General features: G+C 34.0%; 2 protein-coding genes across 2 annotated transcripts in view; one reads left to right on the forward strand and one right to left on the reverse strand.

Annotated features, from left to right (window-relative positions):
• The window catches only part of Karybeta3 (karyopherin beta 3), a 31936-nt gene extending 25688 nt beyond the window's left edge, over positions 1 to 6248 (reverse strand). The window contains exons 1-2 of the mRNA XM_088231175.1: positions 6098 to 6248; positions 819 to 1052 (exon numbers count right to left, since the gene is read on the reverse strand). Of these exons, the coding sequence (XP_088087301.1) occupies positions 819 to 1052; positions 6098 to 6178 (315 nt within the window). The 5' untranslated portion in view covers positions 6179 to 6248. The remainder of the gene's footprint in view (positions 1 to 818; positions 1053 to 6097) is intronic.
• A 34-nt stretch (positions 6249 to 6282) lies between these two features.
• Positions 6283 to 9434, forward strand: LOC148278580 (mitochondrial import inner membrane translocase subunit TIM14). The gene is made up of 3 exons (XM_088231177.1): positions 6283 to 6611; positions 6758 to 6997; positions 8713 to 9434. Exons 1-3 carry the CDS (start codon positions 6609 to 6611, stop codon positions 8830 to 8832), a joined length of 363 nt encoding a protein of 120 aa, XP_088087303.1. The 5' UTR covers positions 6283 to 6608; the 3' UTR covers positions 8833 to 9434.
• Positions 9435 to 18689: the final 9255 nt, after the last annotated feature.

The raw sequence follows: 18689 nt of genomic DNA on the forward strand, positions 1-18689 counted from the left end.
CGTGCACCCTTTTTACTTATATATAGATATTTTGTCTGTAATTGGTATCAATTGTGATGTCTTTTAATCTATCTGACAATTTGTGGACCTTTTTTCACAAATTGTATTATATTACTGGATGTAGTTGAAACTTTTAACACTCCTTAATTTCTTTAATATTCAGAATATCATCGATAGCAACCCAACACCACATAACTCAAATTTTAACACTTTAAAGGCGAGAGATTGAAATATGAAATGAGTACATAAAAATAATATTATTATATATATAAACTTATTTGTATTTATATAATATGTAATATATTTTCTTTACTAACTTTGTGTACTTTGTGGAAATCTGTTATTGATTCTGAGTTTATACACTATGTCTGTTTGTTTACTATAAATATGTATGTAGAACTGTTGGATTCCCAAATAAAATTTTAAAAAAAAAATTTTGTGTTCAGTAAAATTGTTTTTTTTTTTTTTTTAACATTTAGGTAAATCTTACTTTCATTTACCTGAATATAAAAAAAAACACAATTTTACTGAACACATAAAAAAATGTTTTGATTTCTTTCTCTAAAGTGGTCAAATTTGAGGTATGCGATGATGGATTGCCGTCAACGATATTGAGTTAGTGTGTACAAAGGAATAAAGACTATTGCAAATCGAACTGTTTTCACTCAGTAACTCAAATCGTTAGTTGGAACCGTTTTATTCCAAGGGGTCGATATGTTAATCTTAATAACTCCCTTGGGGGTGAAATCCAGTCTACGACTACAAACATTTGGACAAAATTCATAATATTGTTAGCCAAGATAGGTGGTCGGGCCTACCTTTCTCCGCACGCCCTGCGTCTGCTCCACGTGTAGGGTGCGGAGCACGTGCTCCTTGAACTGCAGTTGCGCCTCAGGGGCCAGCTTGGGGTAGAATTCCTGGAAGTCCGAGGACAGCAGGCGACGCAGCAGAACGGCTGCCATCTGCCGGATGTCCTCCCCCATGGTCCCATCCTGCAACGATGCTAGAAGGTAGCTCACCTTCGACTCAGTTGCAATGTTAGAATAGGCCTCCTGAAATTAAAAATAGTATATTTCGATTGAGTTTTTACTCTATTTACTTGTACAATAGGGTTCACACGAGGACAGGACGATGTTGGCCAATATTGTCCTGTTCAAGCACAAGACCTTGTGTGAACAGAAATTTGGATAACGGGACAATGAACTGAGACATGAAAAGGAATACAGTCGAACTTGGTTATAACGATCACGGAAATTGCGAGATCTCGAATGTAACGAGGAAGCATCTACGACATTTTAGTTCATGGTTTTCTCCATACATTTATTTACTTTTATAACGAGCTACTTTACGGACATACTGAACAAAAATATTGTCAAAAGTTGGGCAAAAACTCTTCAATCATTTAAAAACATAATTTTTTAAATAAGAACCCGAGTAATAAAGTCTAAACGGGCAGCTAACTTAGTACCGATGCCGCTGGGCATTGGGATCGGATGACGTTTAGGACACTACGTAAGTGTCTTAAGTACCTTATAGGTGTTTTTTGCCGACATTGAAAAATATCACACACATGGTTGAAATTGCATGTAAAAGAATTCAAGCTTTCCCAGTAAGTACCGGTTCGGCACCACATTACAATTTACAACTTTTTTGTAGTTAATGAATGACATCCTTATTTAGGGGGTTTTTACAATGCTTTTCAGTTTTTTTATGTTTTATGGTCAGTGCATAATAAACAATAAGAGTAAGTGATGGCAGATCAGTCAAAACAAACCTTTGAATTATAAACATGTCTACCAACAGCAGGAAGTGTCTCTCAATTTGTGAAAAAGTGGTCATTATTTGTGAAATAGAATGTGGTGCGAAAAATCTTGAGGTGTAATTGCGGAAAAATTAGAATGTTAATTTATCTACATTTTAGATTTCGAAAGTAGTATGTTTGTAAGCATTTATTATATTATCCATAATAGTTTCGTGTTTTTAATTATCTGTATGAACTATATGTATATTTATTTGTTTACTTAGTGACAATATGCAATGGCGATTGGGTTTAAAAAAAACTTTCTCTGGTATAACGAGTAATGCTTATTACGAGCAAATTCAGCCGGTCCCATCTTCCTCGTAATAACCAAGTTCCACTGTATGTGATACCTGGAAAATGTTGCAAAGATGGCATCCAGAAGAAATTACAAAGTTGATGTTTGCATTGATTGCCCAACTTATAGGGACAAACGGTGCAAAAAACGCGGCGGAGTCAATTGTAGCTGATATAGAAATGCCGGGTTTCACTAATTCATTTTTTAATTATTTAGTTCATCTTCCAACAATTCCAATACATCTAGCATAAAAATAATTTGATTTTCATTATTTTCATTGGGTTGTTTCCATTTATACTTTCGCAATTCTTTTTAATATTTTATCATCCTAAAATACAATTAAAAAAACCCCTTCAAGAAATGACAGAGTAATTTGTTTTAACTATTTTTTTTATTCATCATCATCATCGTTCCCTTTCCGAACCTAATGGTGCATAGGGCACTGCATTGGTACACCAATCGCAGCGTATCTTGATCATTTTTGTTACATGAAGGTAAGATGATCAGTCTTACGCTTGCCAGTATGGTACCAGTCCAGGGACTATGAAATATTCTAGTGTGAAAACACCCATTTAAATAAATATTTTACATCAACCATGTCGGGAATCGAACCCGAGACCTCTTGCATGGCAGGCTAACGCGCTAAAAAATGTTTTTTATTCAAATTGTTGAAAAAAATTGCTCTGTGCAATAGAGCAAAATGGCATCTCTACAAGCGGTATTTATTTATAAATTTATTGCAAAAAAATAATATGCATACTTAAAACCAATTAATTTAAAATGAAAACGGAGTGTTCTCTGTTTATGATATTACTCTGAGCTTTCACTAGATATATACAACTTCCGAAAATTGCGGCGAATGAACATTACGCAGAATGATGAATGTGGGTGTCTTTCTTTTAACTTTTAAGATCCATCTAAAATGCATGTTCTGTTGCATTTCCACACAGTTTCATTTATTTTAATGCGATTGGAATCTTTATCATAAACAAATGTTTGCTTTTTGAGACATAAGTGTTCTGTTGCCATGCAGCAATAAAATTTTAGGTATATTTGGAACGGAATAAGATAACATTTATCTTTAAAGGTCAACTCATTGATACTTTTGTGAACCAATAAAATTCAATTGTTCTAAAGAGTGACATAAATATTAGATTCCTAGTATAGTGAAAATAAGACCACATATTAAAATATTGCCAGCCTCTGTGGTGTAATGGCTGACCGTTGATTTCAAATTTAAGTTTTGTAATTGTAAGAGCTTTTCTTTTCCTAGATTGATACATATGTTTATCGTTAATATAACAATTTTGATCCATTTTGGAGTAGCAATAGAAAATCATTCAATTTAAAATGTGCGCACAACGTATACAGTACAAACCTGGCGGGTGTTTTACTAACTAAAATTGTATTGTGTGAAGTTAGCTACAGTGTGCGGTATGGTACGAGCGACCCGCCTAGTGGGTGTTTTAGTAACTAAAATTTTATTTTATAAAGTTAGCTTCAGGGTGTTGTTAGCGTGTAATGTACGAAGTTGTAGCGAGGTGTTTATCATGGTAATCAGTAATATACCACCCTAACATCTAGGTACCGTTTGACAATAAATTTGAATTTCATAATAAAATCTTATCGAGTTCATTATATTTTTATGCATGACGATATCACTAATAATTTTCCATGTATTCAATTGATTTTTCAACATTTCGGTGTAGGCACCAAGTCCTAATTTACAATGTAACCGCAAAATTAGCCATCGTATTGCCCTCTTCAATATTATTCATCATAATATTATTGTTATCTATTATCAAAACAAAATTATTAGGTTGGTACACCTTGGGGCCATCTTCATATGCCACAATGAGTGAAGACTACAATTGTGCAAGTGTGCCCGATAACAAACTGTGTTAAGACACATTTGCAGTGTCCACACGGTATAAAGTGTGCCCATTGTTCACTTCAACTCACTGTAGTACTACAATTGTGCGCTACACACGGTGTAGTCTAATCGCTAAAGCGTAGTTAGTTGTTGACAGACAAACTAGTAAGATGCATTTTGGTGTGATCAGCAAATTTTCAAGATTATTCCAGAGCAAAAAACGACAAATACCCAAGACTCGCGGCACGTCCGCGATGTTTGTACAAAAAAAACAAACCTCATTGATACCCCAAGCACCCTATTCACTGGACTTAGTCCTATGTGACTTTTTCCTGTCTCTTAAAATAAGGAGGCCTTGAGAGGACAATGTATCGTGACCATGGAGAAGCCCAAATCGCTGAAGGAACTATCGATTTGATAGTAACTACCAGAAGAGGTATATATATACAGGTTGTTCTTTAAACCCCGTCACATCTGAAACCACGATGATCAGTATGGGCAAGAAGACATATTAGCAAACATAAAAAAGTATTTAGAAGGGAAATTTTTAAAAATAAAATTAAAAAAAAACAAATGGTTGCTTACTTCTGCAGGGGAGAAGTTAGGGGAGCGCGGCGCAGTATCACTCTCCCCTCCCCCCCTCCTCGTTTCACCCCTGCAGAAGTAAGCAACCATTTGCTTTTTTGATATTTTTTTTTAAAAATTTTATTCCTTCTAAAAAAATATTTTAATGTGTCAATATGTCTTCTTGCTCATACCGATCATCGTGGTTATGGATGTGACAGGGTTTAACCAACACCCTGTATACACAATACAAGGCTAGCACAACGTAAAAGCTTGTCAGTACCTAGGTATATTAACAAGTATGGCCAAAGAACACTTCATTATACAATTACTAATTTTTTTAATGAAATTCCTAAGCAGATCTTAAAAGAAAATGTTGATAAAACTTTTAAGGAAAAAATATTTAAATGGGTCATATGTAACAAGGCTTTATATTGATTATTATTTTATGTTAACAATCATCTTTTTGTACATAAATTTTGTGTGAAAATAAATATGCTTTTAGTTCTTAATAATGTTTATATTATTTTTTTTAATTATATAATTTATCTAACATTTTTCTTTGTAAAGGAAAAATAAGAAACCTGCTGACAAGCCGGTTTAGTGGGTTTCATTATTTTTCCTTTTATATTTTTCTGTTCATGTTTACCTTCTTAAATAAAAATGATTACAAAAAAAAAGTAATTAAGTGACATAATAAAAAATTGTATGAGCGAAAAAAAAATTTAGCCTGTAGGCCAAATGTATTTTGGGTAGATTAATTAAAAAATAATTAAAGCATAATAATTGTTTAATATTTATGTTACGCAAAAAATAATCTGACATAATACTATAAAAACATCGACGACACAACTATTTCCATGGGAACTAGGTTATACTAGAAAAATAGGTCAAAACAATCAACCTAATGTCGCGGTAGAATGTAAGATGAATCATGTCCGTTAATTTAAAAATGATGGAATTCAATTCTCGAACGGATTTCTGCTTAACGTGTATCGACTACTTAGTGAAGCCGATCAAAAAATTTAACACGTGTTGTGTTTTATAAATAGAACACATTGTGTGAACGGCTGACTATTCTAAGAAATTACAGCTGTTTGGGCGTTTATATACCGCCAAAGCTGCGTATTTCACAATTAATATACGAATAACTTACATTTTAAGGTACTTGGCATCCGAAATATCCCAAATAAAAGTATTAAAAAGAATCGAAAGTGATTCAAGACGAAAGTTTCAAAGGATCGCTAACGCCAATAAAAACGCGGCAATCGGCGCGTCATGCGGATGACAAATGAGGACATAAATTGAAAAAGGAATTCGACAAGACATTCAAATGTTTACGGTTGCAAAAGTGAAGTAAAACGGGAGAAACGCGAAACTTAAGTTTTTAATTACGCGGACACGCGGTACACGCATCATTAGCCGTAATTCGCAAATTAACACATGCCGGAAAAGCACGTTTTCGGGCGACATTTAAAATTGGTTGGTGAAGATTGAAGTACGCAGTGATTGACATGACGTGAAAAATTTATAAATAAAAGGAATAAATAACAGAAATACAAACCTCAGCCTGTGTCCTAATATCATTGTCGGTGGCGAGGAGGGTACTTAAAATTTGATAAAATTGTGCCTGGTCCCCTGCCATGACGAACAACTTGAAAAGAAATTTGGAGAACTATGTCAAAGACAAAAACACTTCAATCTATCGGCATTTGTTTCGAAATAAATTTCAAATTTGTTAATTTTGTTACATGGCAATAATAGACAATTGTTAAAATTTCTTTTTCTATAAAGCAAAAGCAAGCTAAAACAGTTTTTAAAAACTTGCAGCTCCTTGGCAATAAAGAAACTTTTTACAAACCAATATTTCATTTTCTTTGATTGTTGATCATTTAGTCTTAACTAGTCTATGATTTTTGACATTTGCTGAAGGTCGTGAAAAATTTTAAAAATCTAATGAAGCAATGTCGGAAGAGTTGTTATTTTTGCGACGTTATTTTGACATTTATTAACATTATTACATAATATTTATCAGTTGGTTGCAGTAATAAAAGTGACTTAATTTTATTCGCAAAATGGTGACTATTCTATTTAATGTACAGAAAATTCACTTCACTTAATAATATTTATTCGGTTTTGTTTTTAGGTTAACTTCACGTTTTAATTATTGCGTAATTATTTTTATTAGTAGTTAAATCATATACGTGTCTATTTTCATTTGCAGGCAAGTTCTGTTATTGTAGCTGGTTTAGGTTTAGCTGCGGTCGGCCTCGCCGGGCGAATGATTTCCCGCCATCTTCCGAACATGGCGCAAAAAATGAATGAAGCCCTCAAAAGTATGCCGAAATTAGACGCAGAATCTTTTGCGAATTCCAGATATTACAAAGGGGGATTTGAGCCAAAGATGACCAGAAGAGAGGCTTCATTAATACTCGGAATCAGTCCAACTGCTTCAAAACTTAAGGTTTGTTTAATATTGTTCTGGAAATTCAGGGTTCATTCTCTGTATTACATTTTTTTTCTTCTCGAGATTGGGTGTTTTTTACTGTAACTGGGCACTGTAAATAATTAAACAAACACAACCAGGACATCGTTTTGCTGTAGGGGCAGAGAGGATAATAATAATAATAGTAATGAATTTCGACAATTTTTATAGCGCTATTTTCGTGAGTAATCACTTCAAGGGCGCTATACATTATACTTAATTTAAAAAACTAAATAAGGTCTGTCTACAGGCTAATTCTTAATTACTATTTGCTTATAGACAAATTTTATAAATCATGTAATACAAATATTATGTTTGTACTTCTAAAAATTACATCTAAAAAGACCACTTTTCAAATCAGGAAACGATTTCACAAATAAATAAGTTTTTAATTTTTTTTTGAAAAGCAATTCTGTTGCACAATTTCGAGCTTCTGGAGGTAGAGCATTCCACGCCAAAGGTCCAGCTATTGCAAAAGCCCTATCGTCAAATTTGGAACTCTGATTGCGTGCATGAGGTTGTATCTCGTTCCCTACAGCAGAACAGGAGGCTGACCAGAGAGAGGCGCCTATCTGCCAGCTTGTCCGGAACGCAGAGTTCCTTAAGGTATTGAGGAGCCATGTTATGCATTGCCTTGTACATTAACCAACACAGCTTGTACTCGGCTCTTTCTGGAAAACGTAGCCAGTGAAGATATTGAAGCAACGGTGTAATATGATCGTACTTTGATACACCAAAGATTAACCTGGCAGCTGCATTCAGAATGGACTGCAATCGCTCCATTTTATATTTAGGTAAGCCAGCATATATTCCATTGCAATAATACACTCTTGATATCACAAATGCGTTCAATAAGAGACGGGTCGCCTCAGGTAATTGTTTTCTGATACGCTTAATTTGCCTCAGCTGGTAGAAAGAAGCACTGACTGTCTTGCTGATTTGCTTTTCAAGCGAAAGTTTGGCGTCAATGTAAACGCCTAAAAGCTTAACAGCGGGTATAATATCAGATCCATTGTCTGAGAAGGGATCTTTTAACATATGTTGCCTTCTTGGCGTGGCTACCCAAAGGTTTTCTGTTTTTGATTCATTAAGGATAAGCCGATTTTCAGCCATCCACTCACCTATTTTTCCAATGCATTGAGTGATGGCTAATTGTAAATCGTCTTTATCGATTGGCCTACAGAAAACTAGGATAGAACGCCACTCTATAATCTTTACATACTGATCTCGCCACGCATGCCGATTATTTTGAATTTCGACTTGTTTTTTTTCAAGTATTTGGTGCCATGTCTTTTTCGTTTCCCGCATCCATCAACATTCGTATTGTAAAATCTTTTGAGGCGTTCTTTCGCTGTCCATTTATACTCCACATGTCTAAACCATCGCAGTATCCCTTTCTTAATAGCGTCTATTTAAATACGATAGACATATGTTTGGCAATTCTACAGTATCTGATAGCCTCTTTAAAAAAATATCAAGAATGTTTTTGCTCTTCTGTAAACCTCGCAGAATGTAGATCCGATAGTATACATTGGGACCATCGATATTGTAAGAGCCCTCTGGACGTTTATTAAATAAATAAATACCATTTAATCTTGACAACTCCCTGGAAGTGAAATCCAGTCCTTGTCTATTTGGAAAAACTCAAAATATTTTTGATTCCCCAAAAAACACATTTTTCTTTCTGTTGTCAGGTAAAAGATGCTCACAAGAAGATCATGTCTTTGAATCATCCAGATAGAGGCGGTTCCCCTCTCCTTGCAGCTAAGATCAACGAAGCCAAAGATTTGTTAGAAAGTGGAAAGTCATCATAATACTACCATGTGTTAACAATTCCTGTGATTGTGTAAAAAATGCTTTATTTCAATTAAATGATGCAAATAATTGGTTACATTAATCAGATTATTCGGATTAAGAAACACTTGTCGGAAAACCTAATTTTTCCAAAGTTTTTCAATTTTGGGACCCCTTTTCTGTTAACAAGCTGTGGTAGAGCGAGGATTGAACCTCGAACCCTTGATCCGAAATCTGCGGCACTGCCACATGTCCATAAACAATCTTTGAGAAGGCCACAACAATATATCGTGGGGTAATTACTACAACTAGGTAACTTCAAAATTTGCATTTTTGAGTTACCCACTAAAAACACATTTTTGTATCTTACTCCATGAATGCCACAAATAGGCAAGTCAAGATTCATTAGAATCATATTATGATGATTTGAATGCATGACTTGTCTATTTGTAGCCTTCATAGAGGAATTCAATGTGTTATATTATTTTATATTGAAAAACTTTATTTGATTATATTCTTTGATATAAGCATAATGAAAAAAAACCGATGTTTAAAAAAGTTGGAACACATGAATTTTTATTGAATTGTTTTTGTTGTAATAAAAAATGTACAGTTAATGAAATGTTGTATTTTCTTTTAATTTAAATAATTTAAAACATTCAAATTGCAGTTTGTGGTTTAGAGAGAAGAAAAGGGTGACGTAATAGAACCAGTGAATAGTCACAAAGCGCTGTCTACCGGATTACCGAGAGACTACTGTATATTAACAAAAGCATGAAATACAATTTATTTCATACATTATTTTCTCTCTCTTGAACACTTTGTCCTTTTTTATACAGCATTTCAGTTCTGCGGACGATATAAAAAATGAATAAATAAATAAACAATTGATTTCAAATTCATTTATTTTGCAACTGTAGCAAATTTTACAGTGACAAGTATAATATTGAAACAATCAAAATATAATAACTTATATACTAGTGTCCAGAATAGACCTTGAAAGGACCAACGTTCCTATCTACAATAATATTTTACATCATAATATGATAGATACATGTTTTTTTATATAAGATTGTTAAAACGGGGTTATTTTTTAATTTAATTATATACACTCAACACAGCATCTTATTGTTTTTTAAAACTGTATGTAAGCATATTTTTTAACGCTGTAAATCGTACAAGTTGTTCATAAAAGAGTGCAATTTGATGGTCCGCATGAAATTATTGTATTTATTGGCTGGGTGTGAATTTCCTAACATTCGGCTACTCGTAATAAACTCAAACATTGTGAGAATAAATTGATTTACTGACTGTCAAAACTTTGCACTTTATAACTAATTAGTACACTGCAAGTTATGACGACACTAAATTACCTTAGAAAAATAGCGCAAATGAAAAATACAAATTTACCTTACAATTTTTTTGGGACTATCAAATTGGAAATTTAATAACGAGTATAAAAAAAAGTACAATACAAGTTACACAAAAAATTCTTTAAAACGTATAAAATAGAATTAGTTTTTTACTTTGGTAATAACTACATAAAATATATAAATGCCATTACACCAGTCATAAAGAATACACGTTTCGCGAGTTGGGTACTTCGTGTTAGAAATGCAGTTGTATTTAATTTAATTAATTAGCGGTAAATAAATTTGTGTGCTTTAAAAATAAAAAGAAGTAAGATTTCTGACTAAGAGCTAGGCGCAAACTTAAATTAAATAAAAGTTAAATAACCGAGTTTTCTTACATGCGGTAAAAAAGAGCATTTAATTGTAAGGTAAAGTTACTCAAAAATGTATTTAAAAATTAATAAAAATGAACTATTTTGAGACGTCGTAAGTTTCTGTGAACAATTAATTATAGCGTTGTTTAGTGTTGTAAAAGATTTCCGGGTAGCCATTTTTTTTCAACGTTTAGTTTACTTTGATAGCTACAGGTGCTACTTTTAAATGTCAGCACAGCTCATCGAAGACAACTCACGACATCACAGGTGGAGTAATCACATAACTTTAATAACTACTGAACTTGCTCATTGACAAAATGAATTGCATGATAAAACAATCTGTTTTGCTCGTTTCTTTTGAAAATAATGCAACAATTATTTAGCTTTGATAATTTTAAACCTTTTTGTGGTGCAAATGGCCATTAATTGTTTAATAGACATATTTTATCATGGAGTAATTACAATTAGATAACTTCGAAATCACCATTTCCGAGTTACCCACTAAAAAGAAATATATTTGTATCGTCCTCCATGAATGCATGACTTGTGATATTTCGTGGATAACTCACAAATGCTGATTTTTAAGTTACCTAGTTGTAGGAATTACCCCGCAATATCGGAGAATTGATTAATTAGATAAACATACAAATTAAATATTTTATATTCATTCATTTAAATTTATCATAAAAAATAACGGATTTTTAATTAATTTTCTTTAAAAACAGCTTTCTTGGTGTTATAATGGCTAAGATGGTTTACATTACGTACAGATTTTCCTGGTATGATTCCCAGCAAAATTGTACAGCTAAATGTGATATTTTTCAAACCCAAGTGTTCTGTAATGTTATTTACCGCTGTGATTAGAAATTTTGACATGGCAATAAAGACAAATAAAAATAAGAATGAGATAGAGGACTGAGGACAGAAATATAAATATCAAAAAGACATGTCAACGAAGAAAAAAAATTTGAACACTGTACAGACCTCCATAGAATAGTGAAGAGGACACTATAATTATTTTTGTATATATGTGAATTAAAATTATGTTTAAATAATAGGAATTTCAGTCAATTCCAAGAAATTAAAATAAATATGTGAGGCGTGTTAAAACAAAGATGGTATTGTCCACTATTTTACTTTTCCTAGATTGCAAGGATAATTTATTATTTTAGTTAATAATTGATGGCAGAAATTACTCTGTAAATTGACACTTTTGAAATGTGGTGCTAGAGTTTTGTTTAGTTTATTGGTTTTTATTCTGTAACGTAAAGGAGACTGCCGTTGTTGTTGCAGTATTAAATATATTGAGTCAAAAATGTATAAGATACTGCCTCCGCCATTTATGCTCCGAAACCTTTCCAATTGTCAATAGTATTTTTGTTTCTCTATCCATCACCACATCTAACTCATTCCAGACCAATGGTGGAGATTGCCGTTTTCGTTTTAACACGCCTCATGTATATACAACACATAAAAAATATTATTTTACATCAGATAATCACAATTATTCCATTCATTTTAAACATCTTACGCTTCCTAAAAAATATATGTATCTAAAAATGTATTAAAAAAAGCATGGAATGTGCACTAAACAAAATGAACACATTCTACATTTTTAAATTATAATTCATATAACATATTTATTTATCTGCATTTTATAAAGAATTGCAGTTTGAATCATCACAATTCCATAAATTATAGTGCTAAATAGTTTATAGTAGAGTAAAAAGTTTTCTTAAGCTATGGTTTCCTAGAAAGCGGTGCTGTTATCTTGCGGCCATGATGTGCCGAAATGTGGTGAGCGTAACGAGACGGCCGTCTTAACAGTGACCAGACATGTCCACTTAAAGAGAGGGGTGTTGGTATCTAGCGGCCGTGATTACCTCATTTTACTACCTTATTTTGGAAAATGGACATACTTAGCATTATTAGTAGGTTTAATGGAAGGTAAAGAGTCATAGGAAGTCGTAAACGATCTCAGTTACATAATAAGAAACGTGGCGGTTGTAAATCATGCGGTTCTCGCCATGTCTGAACTAGCCCTTAATGATTTCGTCCACCGCTACATGACAGCTGTTAAATGACGGCACCACTCTTTTAGGAAACCATAACTTTAACAAATAAATATATGGTATAGAATTTTAAAAATGCAAATTTAACTCGACTATTTCTATTTCACAGATTGCTTATGGAAATCTGTTTTTTTTATGTGTCATAGTCAGGATTGAAAAGCTAATCTATCAATGAATGATTATTATAAAAAAATCAAGCAATTGTATACAACAAAAGGACAATCAAAGAATATACATAAAAAACTTGTTGATTAAGAGTATGTCTTCTTTGATAATGATGTATTTTTAATATTGAAGAAAAAATCATATCAAAACAAGCCAAGGCAAGTCTTGAAATTAAAAAGAAAAAAATCAATTCTTAGTCAAGACTCAGAGCTTTGATTGACAATGAGAACAAATATAAAAAATTCCCCTACAACAATAAAGATACTAGAGCTATTTTACTTCAAACAAATATTTGTGAAACATATTTCATCAATGAGGAAGTGAAGTATTGTTGAACTGAACTATTTAATCAACTTATTTATAATTAGTCTGTATTGTGGTGTGGTTGGCGTTTATAATCATGCAAGAGATCTCAGATTTGATTCCCAGTAAGGTTGACATGAAACATTCATTAAAAATATGTTTTTACACTACAATATTTCATAGACCCTAAACTCAACATCACGCTTTTATGTAACAAATTATTAGACATGCTGTAATTGTGTAACAATGTAGCGTATATCAATTGCGTTGAAGGTTATATCCAACAGCAGTCTATAGAGATTTAAATTTAGTTAAAATATTATCAAATTAAATGAAAAATATGAAATATTATAACTTCAATAAATTACTACAAGTAAAAGTGAAATAATAATCTCAAAATACAAATTGTGTTAACATAATCAATTCACATGAACACATTTTAAAATCACAAACGCAATATTGCAATTGTTACCATGAAAAGCGCATTATTCAAATCACAAAGGTATTATATTATTTACACAAGCAGAAAACAATCCATTTTAATATAAAATCAAAATATTAACTAACAGAAATTCCTGGCTTAGTTTGATGGTATATTGACAAATATTTTTTTAAAAAACCACCGAACTTTCACATTGTAAAACAAACTCCACCTCTAAACACTAGCATCTTGTTCCATTTTTTTTTTTTTTATATATGAAGTTGCATTATTCAATACCTTGCTTGCAATGTACAAGGTTAATATACACTTCAAAGCGACAGCCATTAACTTGTTTACTTAAAAATATTTACTTTACTGAAAAACTTTATTTCGTCACTTTATAAAAGGATCAGTAAGATGTCTCGGCTGTGACCTGTTTCAAGAGGTAAGGACAGAAAACTCGTCAGAAGAAGGCGGACCGTTGCCATTCGTCAACAGATCCTCCGATCCACCTGAACAGTGTTCGGCATTTGGTGTCCTGCTATCATTGATACCTTTTATTGCCTTCACTATATCTGTCATGTATAATGATACCTCTCTTGACAAGTCCCTGTGACTAATCACTACATGCACGTCGTGTAAATCCTCATTTAGACTTCTGCATCGCGCCTCCAGTTGCATTCTCTGCAGACTAAAAAAGGGGCAATGCATCAATAGATGGGAGACATCTTGGAGAGTAACATCATCGCATGGGCAAGTGTTGATCTCAGATATTTTGAATCTGTGTAAATAACTCATAAATCCGCCATGTCCTGTCAGGATTTGTGTGAGTTCGTATCCTGCACGCTGCAGTTTCCTAAATTCAAAAGCATGGTAAATAGATGGAAAAAACATTTTTGTTACCTTTCCTGTGGGTTCTGCTAAATAGCGATCATTCCAGAGCTGTAAAGTTCTGCTTCTTATTTTTCTCTTAGCAAAACTTATTGGGAAGTCAGCAAAATCAGGAACTGTTTTTTTTAATGTTGCTTCCCGAGCCTTTTCGTCAGCTCTTTCATTGCCAATTATTCCGCAGTGTCCTCGAATCCAGCCAATGTACACATTTTGCGATCGATTTTTTAATATCTGGATATCAGTTCGTATACTCATGACCATTGGGTTCACCGAATTACGATCCGCAATCGCGTGAATACATGATTTACAGTCTGTCAAAATCGTTATATGTTTCCATCTATTAGGCGGTTTTTTTAAAGCGTAAGCTATAGATTCTCTAATAGCGTATATTTCAGCCTGAAATACTGAGCAAAAGTGATCGAGTTTAAACTTCCTGGCAGGCAGTTCTCTTACGCCATCGTAGGGTACAAATGCTGCACCTACTTTGCCATTTAAAAGACTGCCATCAGTGAAGATCCTCAATTCGTTCTCTTTCATGTCAGGCAGCGTTTGGTCATTGAATCCATAGTCTATCTGGTATCGCTCCGCGGGATGAGGAAGGGAGAAAAAATTTCCGGTTCCCTGATAAAACCTGTCAGTTGGCAAGTCTTGCAGAGTGAGACTCTTCTTGACCTCATAAGCTTCTGCAAGCTCCTTGATTCTAAGATCGAGTGGCATGAAGCCGCTAAGAACCTGAGCAGACACCAAGGAGATTGTTCTATAGCCCTTGCAAGACCTGATGGCAATTTGTCTCTGAATGGAGTCCAATTTCTTCCTGTTATATTTTTTATTTACCGCATCTACCCACACACTTGAAGCATATGTAATCAGGGGCTCGACCGCTCCTACGTACATTTGCTGCATTACCTCCGGTGATGCACCCCATGTTGGTTTAGCGGCCTGAACAAGTTTGTTTGTAATAGCCGCAGCTTTTTTACAAACATTGTCAATATGTTTAGACCAATTCAGGTGGCGGTCTATGGTTATACCTAAAACTTTAAAATGATCGACGAATTCCAACCGGACTCCATTCATGTGGATGATGGGCTGCTGGTCTTTTCTTCTAGAAATGAACATTGCATTTGTTTTTTCTTCAGCAAAATTTAGTTTGGCTTTTAATCCCCATTTTGTTATAATCTCTAGAGCATCTTCCGTTTTCTTTACGAGTTCATTTATTTTGTCTTCTACAACTATTAATAGGAGGTCATCTGCAAATGCAGTCAGTTCGACTCCACGGCCTAAATCCTTCTGAAGGACATCATCTACAATGTAGTTCCAAAAACTTGGTCCACATGAGGATCCCTGAACACACCCCTTGGTCGTGATTTTCTCAAGTGCAGCATCAAAGTGTGACAATTTAACTCTTCTTTGGTGATGGTAACTTTTTACAAGCATAAACAGGTTTCGAGGGCACCTTTTCCTACTTAGTTGGCACATCAAGAATGGCCACCAAGCATTATCGAAGGCTCCGCGGATGTCGAGTGAGATCGCTATTAATATTTTTTTATCATGCAGCGCCGTTCTAATTATCTTGACGGAAGCGTTGAGAGCATCTTCCGTAGATTTTTGAGGGGTGAATCCAAATTGTTTTGAACTTAACTTACCTTGACGATGAAAATTCCAGTTTATTCTATTGATGATCAATTTTTCCAGCACCTTACCAAACACTGAAATGAGGCCAATCGGTCTGTAGGATCTGATATCTTGTAAGTCATCCTTTCCTGGTTTTGGTATAACTATGATCTTTGCAATTTTCCAGCGAGTTGGAAAATGACTTATTCTAAGACATGCATTATACAAACTTGTTACTAATGATCTATCCACGTTAAAAAAATGAAGGCAAATATCAGCGGTGAAGTGATCCTCTCCCGGTGCCTTACTCGAATTTATATTTGTTATTATATCTTCTATCTCTTCTTCCGTGAATAGTGGATCGTCATCAGTATAAGGTATTACTTCTGCCATCCGTTTGATTTCGATTTGTTCTCGAGTTTCTTGCTGCGTATCATCGTCTGGAAAAAACTTCCGTAGTAGTCGCTCGGCAGTTTCCTCAGCCGATGCTAGATGTTCGCTGCCGTCTTTCAGGGTAGCTAATGGGATGTTCCTTCTTCCTTTAATCAGCACTCTGTGAATTGCAGTCCATGCTGTTTCCCTGTCTTGTGAAGCGCAGTAACTTTTCCATGACTCGGTTTTGGCATTTTCTATAGCGTTCTTGTAATCTTGTTTTGCTTTTAAATACTCAGGAAGTGTTATTGTCTCTCTTCTAATTCTTCCTGAGTTCTGGAGCTTGTGTTTACATTTTATCGCAATTTTTTTAAGCTTGTCAAGTTCGACGCTCCACCATGGGCAGGGTTTCCTTTTATAAGGTTTTCTAATTGGTATGCTTGCCTTGCACGATTCACTTAATATGTCCATCAAATTGGCAATTTTTGTTTCCAAGTCAAGCGTGTTTTTACATTCGGAAAACGATTCTTTTGTTATTTTTCGAATCCTTTGTTGGCATTTTATGTCTTTAGAAAATTTCTCCCAATTAGCTTTTTTGGTATTGTAAATGGCAGTTTTTGAATCCGTAGGGTTCCATGTTCTAGCAGAAATTTCGAAAGAAATAGGATTGTGGTCACTGAGTTGATTAAAGTTGGGTTCCACCTTCCATTTATCAACACTGTCTAATAAGCTAGTGGAACAGAATGTCAAGTCAATAACGCTCTTTAAGTGACGGTTTCCACGGTAGGTATCGAAAGTAGGCTGATTGCCATTATTTAAGGTATGCAGATTTAGTTCCGAGAAAAAATCTGCAACTTCTTCCCCTCTCCGATCTGTTCTCGTACTACCCCACCAAACATTTTTAGCGTTCAGGTCTCCTCCAATAAGAATATTGTTAGTCTTGAGATGTCTCAGCTTATTGAGGATTGGAGAGATGTCAGAGTTGGGTTCAATATATATGGATCCAATAATAACAGGTCCGACTTCTGTGGCTATTCTCACCAGTGTAGTATTGGAATCACTAAATTTACTCAACAAAATACCACACAAATTGGATTTGCAAAAGACTACTGCTGCTTTGCAGATTGGCTTGGAAGATGTCACTGTTTGAAAAACAGTAACTCCTGAAGTTTTAATTCTGCCAGAATTGCCCGTGTAGGGTTCTTGAAGCAGCAGTATATCGGCTTCCATCCTGTTGGCGAATGCTTCTTCTTGTGCCGCTTTGCAGCGGCCCAAATTCCACTGAATTATTTTAACCGCGCCGTCGGCAATAACTTGGATCCCCTCATTTGATACCCGAGTCGTGTTAGCCATAGTTGATCCTTTCCATGGTGCGGAGCACAATTCTTGCACGATAAGGACAGTCCCTGTCATTGGCTCTGTGTTTCGAGGCGTCGGTCTTTCCTTCATCTTGTTCCATTTGAGGTGAGTGTATATATATATTTCATATCATGTTATCAAATGAAGATTATAAATGGACATTTTTAGTTAATTGTGCACGGGAATGAACAGCTTCAAATTACCATTTAATCGCGTTAACATGATTTCAGTTAAAATAATAAAAATCATTTTGTATTTTTTTGCATACGAGTTTATTACAATTTACCAACTAGTTTCGGGTACACGTACTATTGATCAACAGGTGATAATACAAACTCAACCAAAATATACAGAGAAAGTGATTAGGCAATACAAAGTGATTTTTACTGTTTTAATATTTAAAATGTCATTTAAAAATACAATTTCATATAAAATTAATATGAAGAGTGTACGACAAGAAAAAGCTCATAAACAAATAATTGATTTTACAGGTGAGCAAAAGAAGGATAAAAACTGTATTTGTGGGACACTTTGTTCATGTACTTAATAAAATAGGGTTTTAATTAAAGTAATATATATTTTTACATACAATTACAGAAAATAAGAAACAAAAATGTCTATTTTCTATTAAAAAAACCTTCCTCGAATTGACTTGATTTGACTGTTTTTCGGCACCTGCGACCCCATATTTATTTCATACAATTTACTAGACGGGAAGCCACTTTTTGTTAGTTTTTAATATTCCATTTGATTGAACTCATTCAGTAGAAGAAAATGGCATTAATATCTCAACAAAAAAAATGCAATAAGCCCATTTAGCCGTGTGTATCCTTCATATTTCAAGCACCAATTTTGTGATTTCCCATGCTAAATAATATAGCTAAAAATCACTAAAGCAATCCGTAATTTATTCCTTAAAGTGCAACTCATGCCCCAGCTTCTGTGTTAGTTTATTTT

Source organism: Micrasema longulum, unplaced genomic scaffold (genome assembly GCF_059751315.1).
Source record: "Micrasema longulum isolate JH-2025_06_02 unplaced genomic scaffold, ASM5975131v1 h1tg000859l, whole genome shotgun sequence".
NCBI classification, from domain to species: Eukaryota; Metazoa; Arthropoda; class Insecta; order Trichoptera; family Brachycentridae; genus Micrasema; species Micrasema longulum.

Excerpts from the sequence above, each read along its gene's own strand:
- LOC148278580 (XM_088231177.1), top strand. Across the intron at positions 6,998-8,712 it reads CAACTGCTTCAAAACTTAAG|GTAAAAGATGCTCACAAGAA; the intron begins GTTTGTTTAATA and ends TTCTGTTGTCAG.